Below are 25,230 nucleotides of genomic sequence, written 5' to 3' on the forward strand. Positions count from 1 at the left end.
TTCGCCCCGAGGCCTGTTGTTGCACTTAGGAGGGCACTTCAGCATCATGCTTAGGGCTCATTTGAAACAGTGTACTCACCAAGGAAAAGCACAACAATTGAACTAAATATGCCACGTAAGGACACTTGTTTGCAGTGCCAGAGGCACAACAAGAAGGCAAGGCATTGCCTCAACTTTAGCTGAGAATGTGTGTGCTGGGCAGCTCTGCACATGTCTGCAAATGACTGAGAAAGGACCACAGGTATCAACTCTGGGGTAATCAATACATTTTAGTGAGAAGGCAAATTCACAAATGTGGAATCTGCCAATGAGGATCGACTGTATTTTACAGAGGCATCTGGTGACCAAAGTCAGACCAATCCTTGGTATTAAGAGAACTATCTCTTTTCCACCAATCCAGTAAAAACGACAAGACAACACGACTCTGGATAAATGTTCAGTAACACCAACAAGGCACCAAAATTGCTCATTCCTTAGTCAAATACTCCCCCAGGTTTTAATCACGCCTGCATTCTGCCCAGAATTCTGAGTCTTTCCATGAGGAGATAAAGCCATGAAACTGGCTGAGTTCTCAGCACTGACACCTCTGCTTAGCCACTCGTCCCTTCTTGCAGTCTGTGGTCACTCTTGGTCAGGGTTATAGGTAACACAGCTGCATTACCTAATGCATTACCTTCCTTGGACTAGAGAGAGACCACGGATACAGGTGGGGCCCCAGGACATGGTGTCTCGAGGAAGCCTAGCTCTCCCGCAGTTCTGCCAGTGGAGGTTTCAGAACATAGGTGGGCAGCCGGGCCAGAGCTGCTGCAGTCCCAGCTCTGTCACTTACTAGCTATGTGTACTGGAGCATGTTAATGTCTCTGAGCCCCAGTCTGCTCAACTGTGAAATGGCAGCCATGACAGCAGTTCCCACCTTCTACAGCTGGCATGAGGATTTACGGAGACACTCGATGAAACACACCCAGCATGGTGCCTGCAGCATGGGAAGTGTCCAGGCAAAAGGAGCCTTAAGAGCACGTGCCACTCACCTACTATGGGGCCTGGGACAAGTCACTTAAAACACGCAGTCTCAGGCATGGGAGGGGCCTTCAGAAGCACCCATCACACCCCCCGCTGGACTGCATCTCTCTGAGAGCCATCCAGCCAAGTCCAGCGCCATCGTCTGCTCTCTGCTCAGAGCTTCCTTGTGCCTCCGCACCCCCCGACTGTATGATGGGAGCATCGGGTGAGAGTGATCTCGGCTCCCTTCCAGGCTTTGCCAAGGGAGGGCGTGCCCCATTGGCTACAGCCAGAGGCCCCTGGGTCTTCTTAAAATGGTGGTCGTCGGGGAGCCAAACGGGACAAAGAGGGGGAGGAATAGGAGAGACAGGAAGGGGGTGCCCCACGTCTCACTGGACACTTCTTGAGGGTTGGGGGCCTTCATTTGCAGCTAAGGTTTTTCCTTTAAGAAGTTAAATTCACACAAAAGTAAGAACTATGGCTGACTCAGCCGGGCGTGGTGGCTCACGCCTGTAATCCCAGCACTTTGGGAGGCCGAGGTGGCGGATTACCTAGGGTCAGGAGTTCAAGACCAGCCTGGCCAACATGGCAAAACCCCGTCTCTACTAAAAAAAAAAAATACAAAAGAATTAGGCGGGCAGGGTGGTGCAAGCCTGTAATTCCAGCTTCTCGGGAGGCTGAGGCAGGAGAATCACTTGAACCCAGGAAGCGGAGTTTGCAGTGAGCGGAGATTGTGCCACTGCACTCCAGCCTTGGTGACAGAGTGAGACTCTGTCTTGAAAAAAAAAAAAAAAAGAACTATGGCTGACTCCTACCTGTAAAAGGAACATCTAAAATTCCACATCAGTGCATGGCTGCCCTGGAATTTCTGCTTCTGGCCTGCAGCTTCCCACCGTGTCTATCCCGTCCTCTGCTTTCTCCCCCACCAGGTACCTCCTCCTAGTTTTGAAGAGGTGTCTGGGTGCTGTCGGCCGCCTGCCTGCACCCCAAGGAAGAGGGTCAGCACGGGCCGGCCCCCAGGTCCCTGTCCCCCCCTCATCTGGTTCAAGTCACCACCATTCCTCCAGGGCCTGCCCAATGCCATCTTGGGTACTGTGGTTCCAGAGATTACAGGTGACCAGTTCCTCCCTCGAGGAGTTCCCGGTCTAGTAAAGGAGATGGAATTAGATACGGGTCATTTACAAGGATCTGTGGAGGGCAGAGACATAGGGGCACAATGGGCGACTGCGGGAATTCAGATGCAGGCTTCTCTCAGCTTGGGGAGAAGCCTTCTTGGAGGAAGGGTCACTGGGCCATGAGTTCTAGGAGGGAAGGGACAGTATCTGCCTATTCACCATGGCTTCCCCAGCACCGTGCAATATCGGGCAAAAAGCAGATGTTTCACTGATATAAACATAAAATGTGTGTATGTGTGTATTCATAGACACACACACACACAGACATATGTGTGTGTATAGATATGTAGACATACACGTGTACGTGTGTATGGAGAGAGACATGTGGAGGCATACATGTCCATGTGTGCCTATATATGCATATATGGGCATCTGAGCTGACTCTGAGCTGATTCTGGGAAAGCCCAGGTTAAATGCCAAGTTTGCAGGAGAGGGAGCAGTGAAGCCTGGATCCAGGCCATGCACAGTGTAGACAGAGAACCATGATCAGTGTGGGGTTGCTGGGGTGTGAAGAGCAAAAAGAAGGGAAGCTGGTGGCAGGTGACATGACAGAAGGGCAGGGGCGGGGACCCCAGGCCCCTGGCTCCCGTGCCATGTGCTGCTGACCCTCCTCTTCTCTGACCACCACCAAAAAATGAAAGAAAATGAGCAGTGAATCCAGCTCTGTCCCAGGAGACCAGAAGGCAGCTAACTCAACCGTTCCCTGAAAAAGGAGAAGTAGCACGTTCTCTCTACTGGAGGGTTTCTGTTTCAAATAGGGACCCCTGAAGGCCACATAGGAAAAAAGTCTGTAAAATGCCCCCTTGTATGTGTTGGGGGCCGGGTCAGGGGAAACAGTCTTCCTGGTATCTCGGATCATTCCTAAGGTCACAAGAAGAGGCCCCAACTCTGGCACACACCTGTTCAGGACAGGTGTGCACACCCTGTGTGTGTGTGCAGAGGGGGCGAAACTGCAGGAGAGAAGAGGGGAGGGGAGGGGAAGGGAAGGGAAGGGAGGGGAGGGGAGTGGTGGAAGGCAGCCTCAAGGATTGGGCCCTGAGGTCTCATCACCAGCTCCAGGGCCCCCACCGTACCTCTGGGCTGTCAGATCCGTAGAGACCTGGCCAACATCACCGTGGTAGGAAGAGGCAGCTAAGGATGGGCTTTCCAGGTCTGCGGGGGCAGCGGGCTGGATGGCATCATCTGCCACAGGTGAACTGGCGAGAGAAAAGGGAAAGAACCTAAACTCAGAAACATTCCTACAAGTTTTTGTTTTTTGTTTTTTGTTTTGAGACGGAGTTTCGCTTTTCTTGTCCAGGCTGGAGTGCAATGGCACGATCTCCGCTCACTGCAACCTCTGTCTCCTGGGTACAGGCAATTCTCCTCCCTTGGCCTCCTGAGTAGCTGCGATTACAGGCGCCCCGCCACCACGCCAGGCTAATTTTTTTGTATTTTTAGTAGAGATCGGGTTTCACCATGTTGGCCAGGCAGGTCGCAAACTCCTGACTTCAGGTGATCTGCATGCCTTGGCCTCCCAAAGTGCTGGAATTACAGGTGTGAGCCGCTGTGCCTGGCCTCCAAGTTTTCAATGTGTTTTAACAGCACATTTCCATCGGGATCCTGAGCAGGGCCTCAGTTTCCCTTTCTATGAGGGATGAGTTTGGTGCTGCTCAAAGCAGGGTCTGTCACCAGTCTATGCCAAGATTAGTATAGAAACCTCAAGTAAGTGTTTAGAAACCTTTGTAGACGTTTTTTTCTTTCTTTCTTTTTTTTTTTTTTTTTTTTTTGAGACTGTCTCGCTCTGTCACCCAGGCTGGAGTGCAGTGATGTGATCTCGGCTCATTGTAACCTCCGCCTCACGGGTTCAAGCAATACTCGTACCTCAGCCACCCAAGTGGCTGGAATTACAGGCACCCACCACCACTCCTGGCTAATTTTTGCATTTCTAGTAGAGTTGGGGTTTCATCATGTTGGCCAGGCTGGTCTCGAACTGCTGGCTTCAAGTGATCTGCTCGACTCGGCCTCCCAAAGTGCCGGGATTACAGGCGTGAGCCACCGTGCCCAGCCCCTTTGTAGCAATTTGATAGACTACGTTCATGTCTGTTAAATCTAATAATAAAAGGACAGGTTCAACATCCTACCACACACAGGACAGTCCCCAAGACAAAGAACTATGTGGCTCGGAACATCAATAGTGCCAAGGTTGAGAAACCCTGGCCTTGAGTTTTATTTCATTTTTCTAGTAATTCATTTAATTATGTTTTGTAAAGTTTTCATCTATGATGAGTTAGAAATTTAAAAACAACCCTGGTCCTTTATGGACTGAAAAAGTCTGCAACCTCCAAGCACAGGCTGGCTCGGGAAGCTAGAAGAGGCTCAGTCCTTGGACACCCATCATCTTGTAGTCAGTTACTCTATTATTTCATCGGGGAGGTCCCTGAGTGACTTTCTGATGCACTCCGCTCTGTAGCCGTAAGTAGCAGGACCGTTCTTTCCACTCCTTGCTCAGATCCTTATTGAAGAGCAATTCTCTGCTGTGAACAAGAGAGCAGTGGTCCCTGCCTTCATGGGACCTCTCATGGGACAACTTCAGGCAAGAGTCAGATTTTTTTTTTTTTTTTTTTTTTTTGAGAAAGGGTCTCCCTCTGTTGCCCAGACTGAAATGCAGTGGCTCCATGACGGCTCACTGTAACCTCAACTTCCCAGGCTCAAGCAATCCTCCCACTTCAGCCTCCCCAAATGCTGGGATTATAGGTGTGGGCCACCTTGCCGGGCCCAGACATTTTTTTTAATGTTTATTGATTTAGTAACAACTGCAGTAACTGCTAAGAAGGAAAGTGCAGATGGTCATGAGAACACAAACTGAGAACTCTTGGCCCACAGTGGGGGTTGTGGAAAACTTCTTTGTGGTGTGGTGAGCACGCCGAGGCCAGCTCAGTAACAACAAATGTTTCCTAATGCTTACTACATAGATGTGCCAGGAACTGTTCTAAGTGTGTACAGATAGCGCTGTATTTAATCCTCACAACAACCTTTAGGAGGTGGATACTATTATTAAACACACTTTACAGATGTAAAAACTAAGGCACAGAGAGGCTGAGCAGTTTGTCCAAGGTTGCACAGCAGGTAAGTGGCAGAACCAGGATACGAACCCAAGCCTGACCCCAGGAGTCATGCTCTTATCTCCACACTTGGCTTTGTCCCACAGGTTGAAGAGGAAGAGGAAGGAAGAGGGGCTGGGCATGGTGGCTTATGCCTGTAATCCCAACACTTTGGGGAGGCTGAGGCTGGAGGATCACTTGAGGCCAGGAGTTGAAGACCAGCCTGGGCAACATAGGGTGACCCTGTCTCTAGAAAAAATTTTAAAGCTTAAAAAAGGAAGAGTATACCCCCACCCTCAGCCCTACCCACCCCTCCCCCGCCGTTCAGGGAGCCACGTATTTAAAAACCCTGAATCAGGAAGGAGCTTGGTATTCTAGAGAACCTGCAAAAAGTCACTGCAGCCGGGTGCGGTGGCTGAAGCCTGTAATCCCAGCACTTTGGGAGGCCGAGGCAGGTGGATCACGAGGTCAGGAGATCAAGACCATCCTGGCTAACACGGTGAAACCCCGTCTCTACTAAAAAATACAAAAAAATTAGCCGGGCGTGGTGGCAGGTGCCTGTAGTCCCAGCTACGCAGGAGGCTGAGGCAAGAAAATGGAGTGAACCCTGAGAGGAGGAGCTTGCAGTGAGCCGAGATCGCGCCACTGCACTCCAGCCTGGGCAAGAGAGCGAGACACCATCTCAAAAAAAAAAAAAAAAAGTCACTGCAACTAGAGTATAGATAAAGAAGGGGGAGTCTGGCTGGGCACGGTGGCTCACACCTGTAATCTCAGCACTTTGGGAGGCCGAGGTGGGCGGATCACTGAGGTCAGGAGTTCAAGACCAGCCTGGCCAACATGGTGAAAACCTGTCTCTACTAAAAATACAAAAATTAGCTGTGCATGGTGGTATGTGCCTGTAATCCCAGCTACAGGAGGCTGAGGCACAAGACTCACTTGAAACTGGGAGGCGGAGATTTCAGTGAGCTGAGATTGTGCCACTGCACTCCAGCCTGGGTGACAGAGGGAGACTCTCTCTCAAAAAAAAAAAAAAAAGGCAGGGACCATGAGGAGGAGAGGTGGATGGGAGCCAGATCACAAGGTCAGGTCAAAGAAGTGGGACTTGATCCTAGGCAGAAGAATCAGACAATCAGACTGAAGCTTCAACCCAATGTTCAGCCATAAAGTGCCTTTGGCATTGAGATGAGAGTGGGGAGGTCCAGGGTGAATTTCCCAAAACTATCCTCTCAATACGATTGGACTAGCACATGTGTGCACCCACACTTTACTGCTTATTCTCCATTCTCCATGTTCCCACCCACTGTTCCAGTTCCCCCAGAACAAGATCCTGAAGCCCGGTGACCACACCCAAGGAGTCAGAGAGAGAGATTGCTGCAAAGAGAAATAGAAGAAGCAGTGAGCCCAGAAGAGGCAGGATGGCAGGAGCTCTGGCTGGGTGTCTTGGTGAATCACAATGTGTAGAATCCTAAACTACAGGCAATAGGCACTTCCTAAAGTCATAAAATCTGAGTGGAAAAACAGAGCTCCAAAGTTTTGGCAACACACATTGAAAACCATAGAAGACTGTTTCCTTTGACACAGCCATGGTTCTTCCTAGAATTCATTTTAAGGAGATAATTAAGGGCATGGGCAAATATGCTGATCACAACTGGAATCATGATAGCAAAAAATCTGGAAACAACCAAAATGCCCAACAGTAGAGGACAGTTCATCAAATTAAGGCACAGCCATAGGATGGGCTCGTTTGCAGCTGTTTAAAAAATAAGGTAGGCTGGGCGCAGTAGCTCACGCCTGTAATCCCAGCACCTTGGGAGGCCGAGGCAGGTGGATCACCTGAGGTCAAGAGTTCGAGACCAGCCTGGCCAACATGGTGAAACCCCATCTCTACTAAAAATGCAAAAAATTAGCCAGGTGTGGTAGCAGGCACCTGAGGCAGGAGAATCGCTTGAACCCGGGAGTTGGAGGTTGCAGCGAGCGGAGATCGTGCCATTGCACTCCAGCCTGGGTGACAAGAGCAAAACTCCATCTCAAATAATAATAATAATTAAAATTAAAATTAAAATAAGATAGATCTGCATGTATCTAGATGTAAACATGTCCATTATTAATTGAACATTGGTTGAAAAAACTTAGCAGCATGATCCACATTTTATGTGTATATCGATATACATGGGTATGTGTGTCTATACAGTCCACGTATAGACATACACACACGAGCACGTGACAGAGAGAGAGACAGCGTGAGTGTAATAGCCTGAAAAATGAAGCAATTTGGACAAGTATTGCCAAGGTGTTAATGGTAATTCTCTTTTGGTGGTGAAATCATTTGTGTTTTTTCTTCTTAATGAAATTTATCTCTACTTTCTAGTTCTATGCTGAACACATACTACTTTTATAAGTAAAACAAATTAGAAACCATTTGTAAGAAGTTATTTTAAGTGCCAGGGAACAACTTCCATCTATAACTCAGTGAAAGCTTTCAGAGATGGAGAAAATCAGAAAGCCACCGTCTTTTCCCCACTTCTGTGCTCATATTTTCCACTGGGAGGACCTAGGCTTGTCTGCCTCATTCCAGGGTGGGCATGCGGCCAGGCTTCATCCATTAGGCCCCACTGGAAAATGAGGTCCCAGCAAAGAAGATCTGGAATAAAAGATATCTGCCCACATATTCTACGTGATGGCATTTTCATCTAAACTCTTTGGGATGGAATTATTTTTCAAATCATAAACACTTCCCTGACTTTTTTGAGACAGAGGATCTTGAACATAATTAAATACTTTCTCAATGACACTCAGTCGTCCGCAGCAACTATGACATAAGTGAGTGACATTGGTGCTGTGGCACCAAATGTAACCACCGTATGTGAAGTTGAGGGGACTGGATTCCAGTCCAGGCCCACCATGGGATCTAAGCCAGGGGACTTCTCTGAGCTTTAGCCTTTCTGTCTGGAAAAGTGAAAGCGCCAGACTACTCGATCACCGAGAACTCTGACTCAGCCTTGTCCCTCGCTGTCAGGCCGTCAGCTGTCACTTCTACTTACCCACTCACCTGCCTCCCCCGGCTACCTTCTGCCTTGCAGTTCTCTGCTTCTAACAGGCTACAGGCTAAGAAACATGGCTGAGGGTGCTAGAGCAGTGCATAAATCAAGAGTCAACAGGCTCTGAATAAAGATCTACAAACCTTCCGTACCAAATCATTATCTTATAATTTAAAAATAAACATGTATGTGTACAGATGCATATACATTAGGCTGAACCATATGAAACCGCTACAAAGAAATAAATTGTCAAATTGACATTGTGCTGTCAGATCCGGGCCCTTTCTGACTTTGTAAAGATCTGAATATTTTCCAGGTGGCTAAGGATGGGAGAGAGCTGATTTCTGGGGAAATGGGGGGATTCTTCTAAAACAGCTCTTCTCAGAACAACTGTAAGAGGCTATAAATGGCTTCTAAGTTCTGCTGGTGGTGGTTCTTGGACTAGAGTGACTGAAATATTTTTCAGAGTAAAAAAAAAAATCTGTCAGATTTCAACCACCAGCTGCTGCCACCAGCTGCTGGGGCCAGCCCACTATAAATTTAGTCAGGCCAGCAAAGGGTTGATTTGCCACTGGAATGTTGGGAGGGAAGCCTGTACTATCAACAAGTGCTTCTGCAAAGGGCCATGAGTCACCCCTTTTAGAGACTGGTGGAATGGACTCTGCCCACAGAGGAAGACGTTCAGGTTCCAGCCTTCAAAGCCCCCATCTTCAGTTCTGTACATAGGATCCACGCCACAGGAAGAGCCCCAAGGTGGACACCGGGATGGATTCCATGGGGATCGCACACTCCAGGGGTGACAGGCTCATCGAGCCCAAGGAGCTGAAAGTCCAAAGCAAGGAGAACTGTGAAGGGTGGTGTCTTCATCGGCTCAGGCCGCTACAACAGAATCTCATAGATGGGGTGGCTTATGAACAACAGAGATGTATTGCTCACAGTTCTGGAGGCTGGGAAGTCCGCGATCAAGGCGCCAGCAGGTTCAGCGTCTCATGAGGACCCCTTCCTAGTTCACAGACAGCTCCTTCTCACTGCATCTTCACGTGGCAGAAGAGGCAAGGCAGTGCTGTGGGGCCTCTTTTTATAAGGGCACTAATCCCATTCACAAAGGCTCCGCCCTTATGGCCCAATTGCCTCCTGAAGGCCCCACCTCCTCATACCATCACCTTAGGGGTTAGGATTTCAACACAGGAATTTCAGGGCTGAGAGGGATACAAACATTCAGAGCATAGCAGGTGATACCAGAAGAACAAACTGCCATAGAAACCCAGGATTCTACAGGCTGGGATGATCCAGGCAGGTCCTGAGAGGAGAATAGCTGAATCAAACAAAGTGCTTCAATAGGCTGATGTGTGCAAAGGGCGTCCAGATAAAAAAAAAAAAAGCTTCTCCCTACCTCTCTCCAGGATGGTTCTGTCAGAAAGGCTTCTGTTCCCTTCCCCTTGTTATTTATCACAAAGAATAGTATCCAGTATCAAGGATAATAGGAGCCAGGTTCTCACAATCAGTGAAGAGCTTGCATATACAGAAGGTGGTTGGACTCCAAAGATCCCTCAGGGCAGGGCTGCAATCAGAGGGATCAGACAAATCCAGAACTAGCTATGGAGGGCTGTGTGCACACATACATGTGTACATACACGTACCTACTTCCCAGCTTTCTCCTTGGGGGAGTCGTGTTAAAGGACATAAGAACCACCTAAAAGGGGCTGCCACTGCCAAATCTGGGACTATTTGAACATCAAACACACACACACACACACACACACAGAGTTCTGGATTATAACCCATGGAATACAAGTAATAATCTATGAGTCCATTTAGATCTAAATAAAGTCATGAACAAATGGGGAAGAAGGGAAAGCTCCCCCTTACAATACAATGCCAGCTAGTTAGTCCATGTAGGACAGAAAACTGCCATGGAAGAAACCTTAATGGTGGCACTCAATTCAAGGAAGAGCCATCAAAGGATGCCAAGGCAGGCAGGGGAGTGTAAAGAAGGAAAGGCTAGGCCAGGCGTGGTGGCTCACACCTGTAATCCCAGCACTTTGGGAGGCCGAGGCGGGCAGATCACGAGGTCAGGAGATCGAGATCATCCTGGCCAACACGGTGAAACCCCGTCTCTACTAAAAATACAAAAATTAGCCAGGCGTGGTGGCGCATACCTGTAATCCCAGCTACTCTGGAGGCTGAGGCAGGAGAATTGCTTAACCCTGGGAGGCGGAGGTTGCAGTGAGCCGAGATCATGCCACTGCACTCCAGCCTGGGCAAGAAGAGTGAAACTCCGTCTCGAAAAAAAAAAAAATGACTCTACAGCAACTCAACTCAAGAACAGACTCCCCAGAAACTGTGCACCCCACTTCAGAACACCGGCATAGTTCTCACCAACAGAGTGAAAGCTGAGCCCCAGGGGCTCACATCAGTTTTGAAAAGAGAAGCAAAGCCTGTCATAAGTCAGCAAAATGGAATCTTCCGAGATCTGCATTTTCATGGTCAGTTCTAGGCTGGGCATGACTGAACTGGCCAGTTAGAAGCCACAGCACAGGCACCACAACATGCGGAACACACAGGGCATCCTTTTCAGAGCCACCCTTGGCATTCCTCTGGGTGAGGGGCCCACAGACCCCAGCTGCGCTTTGAAAGGTGGGTTCCCCAGGTCCCTCGGGGTAAGCACGCTGTGCTTTTTAGTTATGATGAAAAACAACTCATCTCTTCTGGATCTGGAAAATGGGTGGACAAGTGTGACCTGGCATCCCTGCAGGCCAGGCATGGAGTGGGGCCAGGTGAGTAATAAGATTTCTAAGACCAAGCCAGGCGCAGTGGCTCACAGCTGTAATCCCAGCACTTTGGGAGGCTGAAGCGGGTGAATCACTTGAGCCCAGGAGTTCGAGACTGGCCTGGCCAACATCACGAAACCCTGTCTCTACTAAAAATACAAAAAAATTAGCCGGGTGTGTTGGCGTGCACCTGTGGTCCCAGCTACTCTGGAGGCTGAGGCATGAGAATCACTTGAACCTGGGAGGTAGGGGTTGCAGTGAGCCGAGATTGTGCCACTGCACTCCAGCCTGGGTGAGTGAAACTCTCTCAAAAAAAAGATTTCTAAAACCAGAGAGGTCAACCTCTCTCAGGAGCAGAGGAGAAACTGCGGCCCTGAGATTTGAGGGACTTCACCTACGTCGCAAGCATGCTGATTTTATTTTTGGTGAAAAAATTTGAATATACATGAAATATTATAACACGTTTAAATAATTACAATAAAAGAATTAACGATAACAGCAGTCATAAGGGCAGCTCACATTGTAAGCACTTCTTTCCGTTTGCCAGGTGTCATGCGAAGGGCTCTGCACGCACTCACTCATGCAGCCCCTCCTCTGAAGAGGGCGAAGAACAGACAGGATTGGGACCCACGTCCAAGAGCGCAGGAGCCAGGAAATCCCACAGCATGCTCCGGGCCTGACTCAAGCTAAGGAACAAGAAGCTGTGTCCCACAGGACCCCGGGGAAAGCAGCTTATCAAACGGACCCTGGAGCCCACGCAGGGAGAACAGAGATGTTCCACTCTCGGATGAGAAAGCCCAGCAATTTAAAGATTTAGCCTTCAGTTATTAAAAAAAAAAAAAATTGAATTATTTTATTTTAAAAAAATACTTACTTATATGTGTACAGTATCTTAGAGCTTTGCCAAATGCCACTTTTATGATTCCTCATCACCGCTATGAAGAAGGCAGACAAGTTTTTTTTTTTTTTTTTTTGAGACGGAATCTTGCTCTGTTGCCCAGGCTGGAGTGCAGTGGCGCAATCTCGGCTCGCTGCAAGCTCCGCCTCCCGGGTTCATGCCATTCTCCTGCCTCAGCCTCCCGAGTAGCTGGGACTACAGGTGCCCACCACCACGCCCAGCTAATTTTTTTTGTATTTTTAGTAGAGACGGGGTTTCACCGTGTTAGCCAGGATGGTCTCGATCTCCTGACCTTGTGATCCACCAGCCTCGGCCTCCCAAAGTACTGGGATTACAGGCATGAGCCACCACGCCCGGCCGACAAGTTATTTTATAGAAGAGGAGAGGAGATCGAGACTCAAGGAATTAAGCAACTTGGCAAAGAGACCCATGGTGAGAACCCTGGCCCTGTCCTCGCCTGGAAACCCACGCTGCCGACGCCCTCCCCGCCGGGTCTTTCCTCCAGTGGGCATGCCATAGCTCCCTGTCCGGAGTTCAGCGGCACAGCCCCAGGGGAGGCACGGGAGGCAGCAGAGGCCTCTGGCAGGGCAGGAAGAGGTGGCAGAGCCAGCAGGGGAATCGTGACCCCCAACAACAAGGCAGGGACCTCTACCTTCCCTGCTGAATTCTCAGCCCACAGTCAGCAATGCATTTACTGGAATGAACGAACCAAGGAAGAGGCCCAGGCCCTGGAGCCAATAAGGCTGATACAACGTGATGCTTTGCAGCCACGTGAAAGTGCACATTTGCCCGTTTCGATTATGAGCTGCGCTTGTCACATTTTGAAGCCAAATTTTTTAAAGTCCCAAACATTTTTTTAGATACTCCTGTGATGCCTGGGAGCCTTCACAGATGAAGAAATAAAATGCCACTCCTCCTCCCCTTTGAGAGGTAGGATAGGGCAGGTGACAGGAGGCCAGAGCCCGGGGCCAGAATGCCCAAGCCAGACCCCACTCCAGCAATAAGGAGCTGTACAGCCTTGAAAAAGATCCTCTCGGAGCCTCAGTATCCTCATCTGTCAAAGATGGCAATGACAGTCCTTCCTGGAAAGGGAGTGGAGAGGATGCCTTGTGACCAGTCATGTGAAAGTTTCTGTAGCAAGGTGCCCAGCACACGCAAAGTGCTCCATAAATGATGGCGTCATTAAGACAAACACTACAGGATGTTACTGTTTCCCAAACATGAAATACAGAATGTACTGTTTCAAAGTACACATGACCCTCCCTCCCGCCTCTCCTGCACACCCAGGTGTGAGTCTCAGGCGCACAGGCTGCTCCTTCAGGCACCCCAGGCTCTATGTGAGTATCAACTGGGGCATGGATTAAGAATGAATACAGGGCCAGGCACGGTGGCTCACGCCTGTAATCCCAGCCCTTTGGGAGCCCAAGGAGGGCAAATCACCTGAGGTCAGGATTTTGGCCTGGCCAACAAGGCGAAACTCCCTCTGTACCAAAAAATGCAAAAGTTAGCTGGGCCTGGTGGCACGCATCTATAATCCCAGCTACTCGGGAGGCTGAGGCAGGAGAATCACTTGAACCCGGGAGGTGGAGGTTGCAGTGAGCTGAGCTGAGATGGCGCCACTGCACTCCAGCCTGGACAACAGAGCAGGACTCCATCTCAAAAAAAAAAAAAAAAAAGAATGAATACAGGTGGCAACAAGTGAAGGGAACCAATGTTTATGAGCACCTAGCATGCGCCAGGCTCTGTGCAGGCCCTTCATCACTGTGAGCAACGTGACAGCAGAAAGTCCCTCTCCCCAAGGCCACATGAGGCTGAGCTCCATCCCAGCTACTCTGACTCCAGCTCTCTCAGCAAAGGACCCTACAGCCTCAGAGCAGCATCAACTCATGATGTGTGACGAAGAGGGAGTGGCATGCTGAGAGCTGAGTGGGTGCTGCCTCCCTAGAAGGAGGGTGTGCACAACCAGCCAGGGCACCAGTAGTGGCTCTAACCACCAGGGGGAGGGGGGCATAAGACCCTTCCCCTCCCAGGGCTGCAGGTGCCTCTTCCACCTAATGAGGGTTTCGACTATTCTCTCTAGGGTCCCCTCCAGCCCAAACAATTTTCTGATCTGAAACCCAGGGTCTCCTCGCTGAGAAAGGTCAGCTTGGAGGAGGCTGTAAGCAGTGCCCACGTTGGCCCAACCCCTAGGCCAGGCGGGGGAGCAGGGCAGCTTCTGGTTGGGAGTTAAGGACGGGAGGCAGGGGGTGACCTGCTGACTCACAGCTCCAGCTCCCCAGGAGACCTTACTGTGAGGACGGGCGGGTTGCAGGACGGAGGGGGAACCTTCTCCTCATACACAATTTAATCACCTCTTAAAATCGGACTACTGTTGTTTCCACATCCTTTGGGATTAACGAGCCCAAGGACTGAATTTTATGGCAAGCTCAAAGCAGAGGAAATTACTCCGGGAGGACAAGGCAGGGAGCCGGCAGCCAATGTTCTTCCTTTTTTTCTTTTGAGAAGGAGTCTCACTCTGTTGCCCAGGCCAGAGTACAGCAGCACGATCTTGGCTCACTGCAACCTCTGCCTCCCGGGTTTAAGCAATTCTCCTGCCTCAGCCTCCCGAGTAGCTGAGATGACAGGTGCATACCACCACACCCAGTCCAGCTAATATTTATATATTCAGTAGAAACAGGGTTTCACCATGTTGGCCAGGCTGGTCTTGAACTCCTGACCTTTGGTGATCCACCTGCCTTGGCCTCCCAACGTGCTGGGATTACAGGAGTGAGCCACCATGCCCAGCCTGATGTTCTTCTCAAAAGATGACAAATAAACTCAGCCAGATGCTGGGAGAAGCTACACAGTCAGGTGAGTGAAAGTGTACCTGTCCTCCAGATCAAAGCAGCACAAAGCCAGCTGAATGGACCAACCCCTCTGGGATCAAGATCTTGGCTGAGGATGCCCAAAGCCAGTGCACCAAATCCACAGGTGCGCTGACTCACCAGAACACTGGGCACTCACCAGAACACTGGGCACAGAAATCATATGGAGGGTCCGGGGGGTTAGGTGGGCAGGGGCAGCAGGTATAGTACAAAGAGCACAGACTCTGGACATAGATCTGAGCCTGAATCCAGCTCTGCCACTTACTTGCCATTTATAAGCCCTAGGCAAGTTCAGTAACCTCTTTGAGCTTCAGTTTCTGAACCTGTAAAATGGAGATGAACGCATTACTTGAAAGACTGTTAAAAGAAATAAGAGCAAAAAATATATGTAGGAACAGAAAGTATAATGGTGTTACCAGGGTCTGGGGAGAGAAGGGAAGAAGGGAAATTGTTGTTTAATGGGTACAGAGGTTCGGATTGGCAAGATGAATAAGTTCTGGAGATGTTTCATAATAATATGAATATACTCACCACCAAACTGTACACTTAAAAATGGTTACGATGGTACATGTTACGTGGTTTGTTTAATCACAATTTAAAAAGCATGTAAAGCACAGCATCATCTCACTACAGGTCCTTGATACACAGCATGGGTTCATGGAAAATGGCACTAACAGAATGGTATCAATAGCCTCTGCCACCAGATCTGTCTAGCTAGCACTTAATTCAGGCCACAATCAGCTTCCCCCCTAACTTTTTCAGGCTGAGAACAGGCCACTCAGCCCACAAACAACAAACTGAAGTCTCAACAAATGCCGCCAGTATTTTTATATAGATGAGGCAAAATTTTAGTTGGTGTTTAAAAAAATGTCATTCAGTCCTCAGGATCTTAACAGAGTCACAGATTTTCTCTGATTCCAAAACCACACAAGCAGCAAAATTACCTCCATTTCCTCTCCCTGCAATGCAACCAGGTCTAGACCCTGAACAAAAGGCAAATCCTTAGAGCCTATAGTTCAAGAGAGGAGAAGATTCATTAACTGATTCAACAAGAACTGCCGAAAATCTGTTCTGCCAAACACAATACAAGGTACTGAGGATGCAGACAGCAACGACGCAGGGGTTGTTAGCCATCAGAGAGAGACCTTGGCACACGGCTGACCACAAGACAACCTGGGAGTTCTAGAATAGAGAGTCCTGGGCCAGCTAAGTTGCTGGGATGAACCAGTTTCAGTCAAGGTATGAAAGATAACGTCCAGGCTGGGCGCGGTGGCACATACCTGTAATCCCAGCACTTTGGGAGGCAGAGGAGGGCGGATCGCCTGAGGTCAGGAGTTCAAGACCCGCCTGGCCAACATGGTGAAACCCAGACTCTACTAAAAATACAAAAATTAGCCGGGCGTGGTGGCACATGCCTGTATTCCCAGCTACTTGGGAGGCTGGGAACAGTTTGAACCTGGGGAAGCGGGGGTTGCAGTGAGCTGAGATGGCACCAGTGCACTCCAGCCTGAACAACAGAATAAGACTCCATCTCGAGAAGAAAGAAAGAAAGAAAGAGAGAGAGAGAGAGAGAGAGAGAGAGAGAAAGAGAAGGAAGGAAGGAAGGAAGGAAGGAAGGAAGGAAGGAAGGAAGGAAGGAAGGAAGGGAGGGAGAAAGAAAAGGAAGAAAGAGAAAGGTAACGTTCAATCTTTTCCTGTTCTGTGTGAAGCAGGGAGCCAGAAAGTAGGAGCCACAGCAAGCCGAAGGGATGGAGGGAGGGGTGTCCTGGGTATAAAAGGAGGAAGAAAAAAGATCCTGTTGATGGCCATATGGTTTAGCTGCTTACTGTCTCTTGTCAATTTAGAATATGCCCCATTGAGGCAACAGTCATGATATGCAACCAACCCCCATGCCCTCCAGGAGCTTCAATGCAAGAATGCTAGCCAGGAGCCTTCTATTCTAAATGATGCAGACACTAGAACAGCTCCTGGACCTCAGAGGACCGAGTGTGGACACAACCACAGAATGAGAAGAATTAGCGGGACTGTAAATAACCTGAGATGAGCCAATGGGGCAGCTGCTTTCTCTTTCCATTTATTTCCCCTCAGAATTACTGTCTGTCAGCAGACCTAACGAGAGCCCCATATTTGTGTGTTTGTACTTATTTTCTAGGCAAAATATAAATGAACAATTAAAAGGGAGGGTGGCAGCTGGGTGTGGTGGCTCACACCTGTAATTCCAGGTCAAGGATTTTGGGAGGCCGAGGTGGGCAGATCACTTGAAACCAGGAGTTCGAGACCAGCCTGGGAAACATGGCAAATCCCCGTCTCTACTAAAAACACAAAAAGTTAGCCGGACATGGTGGTGCACACCTGTAGTCCCAGCTGCTCGTGCAGCTGAGGCAGGAGAATCACTTGAACCCGGGAGGCAGAGGTTGCAATGAGCCGAGATCACGCCACTGCACTCCAGCCTGGTGACAGAGCGAGACTCTGTCTCAAAGAAAAAAAAAAAAAAAAGATTTCTAAGACCAGAGAGGTTGACCTCTCCCAGGAGCAGAGGAGAAACTGTGGCCCTGAGATTTGAGGGACTTCATTTAATGTTGCAAGCATGCTGATTTTGCTGCTAGTGGCAAAATTTGAATATATATGAAATACTGTAATAAATTTAAATCATTACAATAAAAGTATTAATGATAATAGCAGTCATAAGGGCCACTTACATTGTGAGCACTTCTGTTTGCCAGTGAAGGGCTTTGCACTCACTCACTCATGCAGCCAGACTGTCTCAAAAAAAAAAAAAAGAAAGGAGAGTGGCAAAGCAAGGTAGGATGAACAAAAAGGAAGCCGAGACAACCAGCTTGTGGACAGCAGAGTCAATACACAGCTTCTACATAAGGAAGAACTGCATTTCATAGTATGTCTCCTGGTTTGCATTTAAAAACAACACTAATGCACACAGGCTACAGCAGGTGTTAGGAAATCGAGCTCCCCTAAATCAGTACTTTAAATCATAACCAGATGAAAAATATGAACACCACTGACTCTCCATTTGCACAACCCTTTACAGTTTGTTTATCAAGTATATTCATGTGCATGACTTCACTGGCCTCCCCAGCTTCGAGAGCCAGGTGGGCAGGGATAACCGGCCCCACCATCCACGAGAAGGAAGGTGACTCAGACAGTTCACAACGTCACGACTTGCTCAAGGTCACACAGCTGGTAAGGGGTGGAGCAAGAACTCTAATACGGGATCTTTGTCTATAAATTTAGGGCTTTCTCTATACTGCCCTTCCCTAACCTAAGGGAAATAAGTCTTGGGGACTTTGCTTTTCTCAATTAGCAGCCATGAATACACTTGCAAAGTGACAGACTGAAACTCTGTAACGCTGTGGATAGCGGACAGAGGGATGGGGACAGAGCTGACACTCAACACATCTGAAATGACACCTCCATTATAGAGGGTTGGCTGCTCTATATTCCCTGGAGAATTTCACTTGCTCCTCTGTCTTCAGATGCATTGCTCTAAAACTTTGGTTTCCCTGAGTCTTCCTTCTCAGGCCTCTCATTTCTCCTGAATGATTTCATAATCCTCAGGATGTTCTGTCATCGCAGGGAGTTGCTGTGAAAATGATTATTGGGGCTATGAACCAAGGACTGTGACCTCAATAGGGGAGAGGCAGAAAAAAAACACAGCTAGCCACCAAAATGGATTTCACAGACCTTGGTCACAAGGGGATAAACGAGGGCACCCAGCCCTGCAGCCATCTCTATGCTCCTCTAGCCAGCACTAGTTACTGATTTTATTGCCAGCTTCCTAAACCACCTCCTGATCATCTATGCAAAAGTTGCAAAGGCCTGCTAAACCCCAGCTACAGTAAATCCAAGAACGGTTTGCTTTTGGCTGTGGAACCAAGTCCTGGAAAAAAAAATACACCCACACATGCATGTACACATACGCACACACGCACACACAGGTGCTCTCCATCAAGCCCTCATTCTCTCCCAGCCTCATCTATGCTTACAGCCCAGAGCTGGGCAAGCCCAGAGACCCTTTCTTTCATCCTCCCAATTAGAACTGTCTCTCATGATTCCTCAAAGCCTGGCAGCATCCTCTATCGGGATGCTACTGGCATTGGGGTGAGGCAATTCTCTGCTGCGCAGGACTCTCACAAGACAGTGACCCTAGCCCTCCCCCACTAGACGCCAATGGCATCCTCCCCAGTCACTGGGACAACCAAAAATATCCTCCTAATAGCAGTTCCCTCCCTAGTCACTGGGACAACCAAAAATATCCTCCCACATTTCCAGACATCCCCTCCTGGGGCATCATCCTTCACCACAAAGCCTGCCCAATATGTGCATGCTCAGGTATCTCACACACACACACACACACACACACACTCACCTACCTACCTCCTTGAAGGTGGGGGCTGTGTCTTATTCAATTCAACCACCAACTACCTCCCAGGCTCCATGTTACTCTTATGGCGTGGCACTGTGAACCAGACATATCCTTCCTCAAGCAGTGTCTGTCTCCATAGAAGCATCAAACACAAATAACCAGGATACAAAGCCGAATAAAACCAACGAAGCCGCAGGACTTGGCACGGAGAACACCAGGCCAAGTGTCTGGGGTCTGAGGTTGGAGTCCTACCTTGATGTGTGGCCCTGGCCAACACCCTGGACTTCTTTGAGTCTCTCTTTTCGTATCTGTAAAACGAAACCTTGATCTTTAAGTTTCCTTCTTGCTAAAACATTTTAAATGTTCAAGCACGTTTCTTGAACATTATTTTTTTAAGAGAGAAAAGAGGACGGCTGGAACGGAGAGACAAGGGGCTAATTCTGTCTAGGTTCCACAGAGGGGGCAGCATTTGACCTGAAGCTTTCCATAAGGCAGTTCCATAACACCGGTGTATTAATAACTATAATACAAGCAGGTCATATTCCATGATCACACTTCCGAGCCTTGGGATGTAACTTTTGATGAGAGACTAGTGACTCTGGGTAGCTGAGTTGCTGTGGCATTTGCGCAAGGAGGGTGGCTGCTGGCCTATTTGCTGCTCCGATTCCCCTCCTGGAGAATGAGTCCCAGGCAGAGCCTGTGAGAAAGAGCCCCGTGGGAATCCACTCACCCGCCTGGCTCAACTGGCCCCATTCTCAGGAGGCCCTCCTGCCTGGCTTCAGAAGCGAAAGCCAGCTGCTCCGGGAGGGAACTCACTGTACAATTTTCAACAACACCCTTCCTCTAAGTTCCATCAACTGTCAACCCTAAAAACACTGCTGAAGATTCAACTGTTAATCTGCACGTGCATCTCACAGACGAAACACTGCCTCACGTCACAGTCCCAGAAAAAAGTCATTTCCAGGTATCATGGAAACGGCTTTTAAAATGTGGCCTCAGTAGGGAATCAGAGAAATAAGAATGGGGGAGTTCTCTCTGGTAACAGAGCCGCACCTTCCTCTGGTATTGCACAGGAAATTGCCCTAGGATCCTCAATGTCCTACGTCCTGTGACACAAGGGCCCCCCATCCTCTCCAGCCGCCCCTCCTTAGGCCCCGCTTCCATTTCCCCTAAACAATGTCTATTTCAGCTGCATTTCAACCCGCTATCACATTCTCCTGTCCTAGCATTTGACAGAGCCTGAAGATAGCAACAACAGTAACAGTGATGATGATGAAGCCATTTTAAGAAAAGACCAGGATTGAAGAGGACACCTGGCCACAGCGTGGTGCATTCGGCGCTGGGAGCCTGGGCAGCAAATCCCAGCGCCCCGACACTGGATTTCCAAGACACCCCGAGGCAAAAGCGCACTCTGCGGCGGGAGCCCAGGACGCGGAGGGAGCGCTCGGGCGGGTCACGTGCTGCGCCGGATCCCCGAAGTGCGCTCGGCCCTGCTGACGTAACTATTCGAGAATTTAAAAGTCCCAAACTCGGAGGAAATCCAGCGCAGAGTTTTATGGCTAGTCCACGCGCCGTCGTGGCCCGCCGGGGATGCCCCCGCGCGACCCAGTGGGACCACACCAGCTGGGAAAGAGCCCGGTGGGAAGGCGCGGAGGCCGCCCAAGGGCGGGACCCCAACCCTGGCGGGGAGCCTGGTCACGGGCGCCAACCACAACCACGCGCGGGGACCCCAACCGCAAGCGGGAATCCCAGCCACGGGCGCGCGCCCCGAACCACGGTCTTTGACCCCCGCGCTCCCACTCAAGGGAACCAGGCTCCTGGGCAGACACTCTGGGGCCCGCGGTTTCCCCGCAGCCACACTCCTCTGCCAGCAGGGGACCGAATGTGTAGCTAGCCACTTTTCCACCCTCGGCCAGTCCCTGCCGGGGAAAGCCGAAATGAGCTTTGGCCACTTCCAGTACGCCTTTGTCTGGGGGCCAGGGTCCTTCGGGCGCCCGTCTTCTCCTGACCCCCGCCGCCCGCCCGTGGCCCCGGCACTTACCCGCCCGGGGAGAGAGGGGATGGCCCGCACGGAGTCGCCTTCGTTCGGAGTCGCAACTGCCAAAGAGCCCGGGGGCGCTGGGTTTTCCGAGCCCGGTGGCGGCGCGGCGCGTGGGGTCACCACGGCCCGGTGCGGCCCCGGGACGCAAAGTTTCCCGGGACAACGGCGCAGGGCCGGCGTGGCTCCCCGAAAGGCTCGGGAAAAGTTGCAGCACAAAAGGCCAATGACTGGGCGAGCGGCGGCTGCCGGGCCAGGCTCCTCCCCCAGCCCTGGGTGCTCCGACCCGGGCCAGAGCTCGGCCAGCTGCTAGCGCAGGGCGCCCGCCGCGCTCTCCTCCCGGGCCAGGAATGCGCGGGGCCGGGCGCGCCCAGACGCACCGAGGGGCCCGCGGCCGCAGAGCGGCAGGCGAGAGATGCACGGACCGACGGACGCGCAGCCCGGCCGCTGCTCCTGGAGGCGCTGCAGACTTCCAGGAGTCTCTGAGTCATGACAACTTGTTACTGTTCTTAGCTTGTCCACGGCCTTCCCACTACGCATGGCAACGCCGGGAAGGCTGTGGCGTGAGAACGGACTGGGAAGGTCAAGTACAGGCCAGGCTGCCCGCGCTTCCTCCGCGGGGCCATTGCCCGCCTGAGGCTACCCTGGAGCCTCAGAAAGAAGCTGGGGGTGAAATGGTGCCTCGCTTGTTCCTGGAGCCAAATTCCGGCCCTTTTTTCTTCACCTGTGTGGTATTAATGGCGCTTAACCACAGAAACAGCGCGGGCTGTGCTGGACAGTTTGCAAAACTTGACGTGCGTTCTATTTGGTTGTTGCACACTCTGAACTCGGCAGAGGCTAAATCCAAACCAATTCCCGCTGCCATATTTCTAGGACTTATGTATCTATTGGCATGTGAAGTCTGTTTTCCTTTAAGGGCCTAACTAACTCCTTCACTGACATGGACTTCACACCCAGAAGTGGTGCTTACCTACCAACACCATGGCATATCACCTTTTCTCTAGAAATTTCTGCAGCTAGGCCCCAATCATGAAGAGCCCGTGACTATATATAGACAGCAGGCTTCCCATTTTAAGTTTAGTGTCACAGAAAGCACTGCTATAGATTATATACTCAGGGACCAAAGGGCAAGAGACTCAGAAATTACTCAGCACTTCCTTTCCTCCCCTTAAAGAAACAGATCTTACGAGCCCCTAATGAGGATTCTCTGTGGAATAAAGAAATAGACTTTTACTGTCTTCTGCGAAAATATTGTTTTTTAAATAACTCAGTGCTTCTAAGAGTCACATTTTTGATGGAAATTTAAATAGATTCCTTGTTCACATGCTTATCACGGGTTTCCTGGTATCGTATTAATGCGTCCATTTTACAAGTATGATAACTGAGACCCAAATAGGCTAGTTTAAATGTATACCATCTGCTGTCGGTGAAGAGAGAATGGAAATGCCCAGTCTTCAAGGTTCTTGTGCCCTATAATCCCAGCACTTTGGGAGGCCGAGGCGGACGGATCACGAGGTCAGGAGATCGAGACCATCCTGGCCAACGTGGTGAAAACCTCGTCTCCACTAAAAATACAAAAAAAAAAAAAAAAATAGCTGGGCATGATGGTGTGTGCCTGTAATCCCAGCTACTCGGGAGGCTGAGGTAGGAGAATAGCTTAAACCCGGGAGGCGGAGGTTGCAGTGAGCCGAGATTGCACCACCGCACTCCAGCCTGGTGACAGAGCGAGACTCCGTCTCAAACAAAAAAAAAGGTTCTTGTGCCCTAACTGTAGGTCATATCTATGTATGGTAAAAACATGCACTGCTCACCACCATGTAAGCTCCAGCACCCCAACTGGGCAACGAGCTAAGATGAACTTGAGGTGCCATCCCGTTCATGTGAAACAGCCCCTCCCAGTTGACAGATGCACATCCTTCAAGACAGAGGAAGGTGCCACTGTTTTGAAATCTACTGGTAGGTCTGTGTGGTTGGCAAAAGGAAGGCCCCGGCAAGATGGCTACATCTTCATCCCTGGAGTTGTGAATATGTTGTTACCTGACAAAGGGGAATGAAGGTTGTGGATGGAATTAAAGTTGCTAATCACCTGACTTTAAACTAGGGAGGCTAGCCTGGAGCATCCAGGTGGACCCAATGTCATCATGAAGGTCCTTTAATTGGAAGGAGGAGGAAGAAGAGAGTCAGAGAAAGAGATGTGGCTATGGAAGCAGAGTGAGCGAGAGATTAGAAGATGCTGACTTTGAAGATGAAGGAAGGGATCACGAGCCAGGGAATGTGAGCGGCTTCTAGAAGCTGGAAAAAGCAAGAATGTGGATTTTTCCTCAAGGGCTTCCAGAAAGGAACACAGCACAACCGAAACTTTGATTTTACCTCAGTGAGACCCATGTTAGACATTTCACTTACAGAACTCCTAGTAGAATAAATTTGTATTGTCTTAAGCCAAAATTACTAGTTTTGTGGTAATTTATTATGGCAGCCACAAGAAACTAATGCAGTAGGTACCTGGTTATTACTGTGACTTAATCCCTTCTTTGAAGGATTTTAAGAAGATAGCTAGGATTTCATTAACATCTCCAGAGTCTAAGGTCATTCACTGCAGGAGAACCACTCTGGTCGAGGAAGGCTGACCTCGGCCCCTCTCTGAGGAATGACTGAGCTCAGGCAGTGCAATGGTCTTGGGCAGCCAGCATTCGGACACAGCCATAGTCCCATGTAGGACCAACTCATTAGAAGATGAAGTCGGGGCTCCTAATATCATATAGGACTGAGCCTCAAATCCTGCCACACGACAGAAATACATCGACATCAGAAACTCTCGGCCAAACCACACATCTCTGATCCTAGCTATGACCAGAAATCTTGCCTTGATAGTGAACCTAGAGCTACAGTAAATGTGCACTGCCATCCCCTCCTGCTCCAAGTCAGGGTAACAATGCAATAATGGTACAGAGGAGGAAAGATGCAGGCTTGTGCGGTCTTGGGATACCTGGAATCTACTGAAGACTGACTTGCAGGCAGCAACACGTGCCTTAGAAATTGCATCCATGGCTGAATCTTTACTTCCCAAGGATTCTTTTTGTCTGAGTACCAGGCTATGGTTCTGCATCAGGGTGGTCTATATATGTGTTTATAGCAAGGCTCTAGTATAGTAGCTGCTAAACTATCTTCTCCAGAGTCCTAGGGTTTCTGGAGTTATCTTAAAGGCATCCATAGCACCTGCAAAGAGAGCTGTTTCACTTTTGTCATATCTTTAAGTTCTACATAAGATTTTGTTTGGAGAAGAGGTTCATTAGGAGGGAAGGGGAAAAAAAGAAAATGTGAAAACATACTAATTTTATAGAGAACTTATGCTGAAACCCAAAGAAGGAGATGGACTTACGCAAGGTCAAAGGCAGCATAGTGACAGAGCAAGCCTCTGGAATGCAGACTTTAAAAAACTTAAGTGGAGAGAACCAGATAATGCACCTTATGTATAACACCCAGATCCAACATGATCAAATTATGGCTAATTCCATTTTATCCACAATCCCACTTTCCCTCTGCTACCCAGATTGTTTTGAAGCAAATGCCAGATAGCATCATTGCATCCGTTAATATTTCTGTCTGAATCTCTAAAGGCAAGAGCTGGAAAGGGAATTTCTGAAGTCAAAGTCTTCATTCTTCTTGGGCCCCCAGCCTCTGCTCAACAGGACTAGCATTGCTGAAGGGACATCTATGACATGAAAATATCAATAGGAGACAACCACGAACCCCAGGCTGTGGGGCTGAAACTCAGTGCCACTAAGACTCACTGGGTTAATGTTAAAATGCAAATTCCCGGGCCTGGCTCCCAGGCATTCTGATTCAGTACGTCCGGAAAGGGGTTCAGAAATGTGCATTTTATCAGGGAAATGCAAATCAAAACCACCTCACTCCTGCGAGAATGTGCTCTCAAAAAATTAAAAACTAATAGATGCTTGTGTGGATGTGATGAAAAGGGAACACTT

At 49.5% G+C, this 25,230-nt stretch overlaps 1 protein-coding gene across 2 annotated transcripts in view; it reads right to left on the minus strand.

The window, feature by feature from the left end:
- Positions 1–25,230, minus strand: part of TACC2 (transforming acidic coiled-coil containing protein 2) — a 226,755-nt gene that overhangs the window by 116,425 nt on the left and 85,100 nt on the right. For both annotated transcript variants that reach the window (XM_055246763.2, XM_063624980.1), the window contains one exon: positions 3,248–3,370. In XM_055246763.2, coding sequence (XP_055102738.1) covers positions 3,248–3,370 — 123 coding nt within the window. The remainder of the gene's footprint in view (positions 1–3,247; positions 3,371–25,230) is intronic.

The sequence above is a fragment of the Symphalangus syndactylus genome, chromosome 2 (genome assembly GCF_028878055.3).
Source record: "Symphalangus syndactylus isolate Jambi chromosome 2, NHGRI_mSymSyn1-v2.1_pri, whole genome shotgun sequence".
Taxonomy (NCBI): Eukaryota; Metazoa; Chordata; class Mammalia; order Primates; family Hylobatidae; genus Symphalangus; species Symphalangus syndactylus.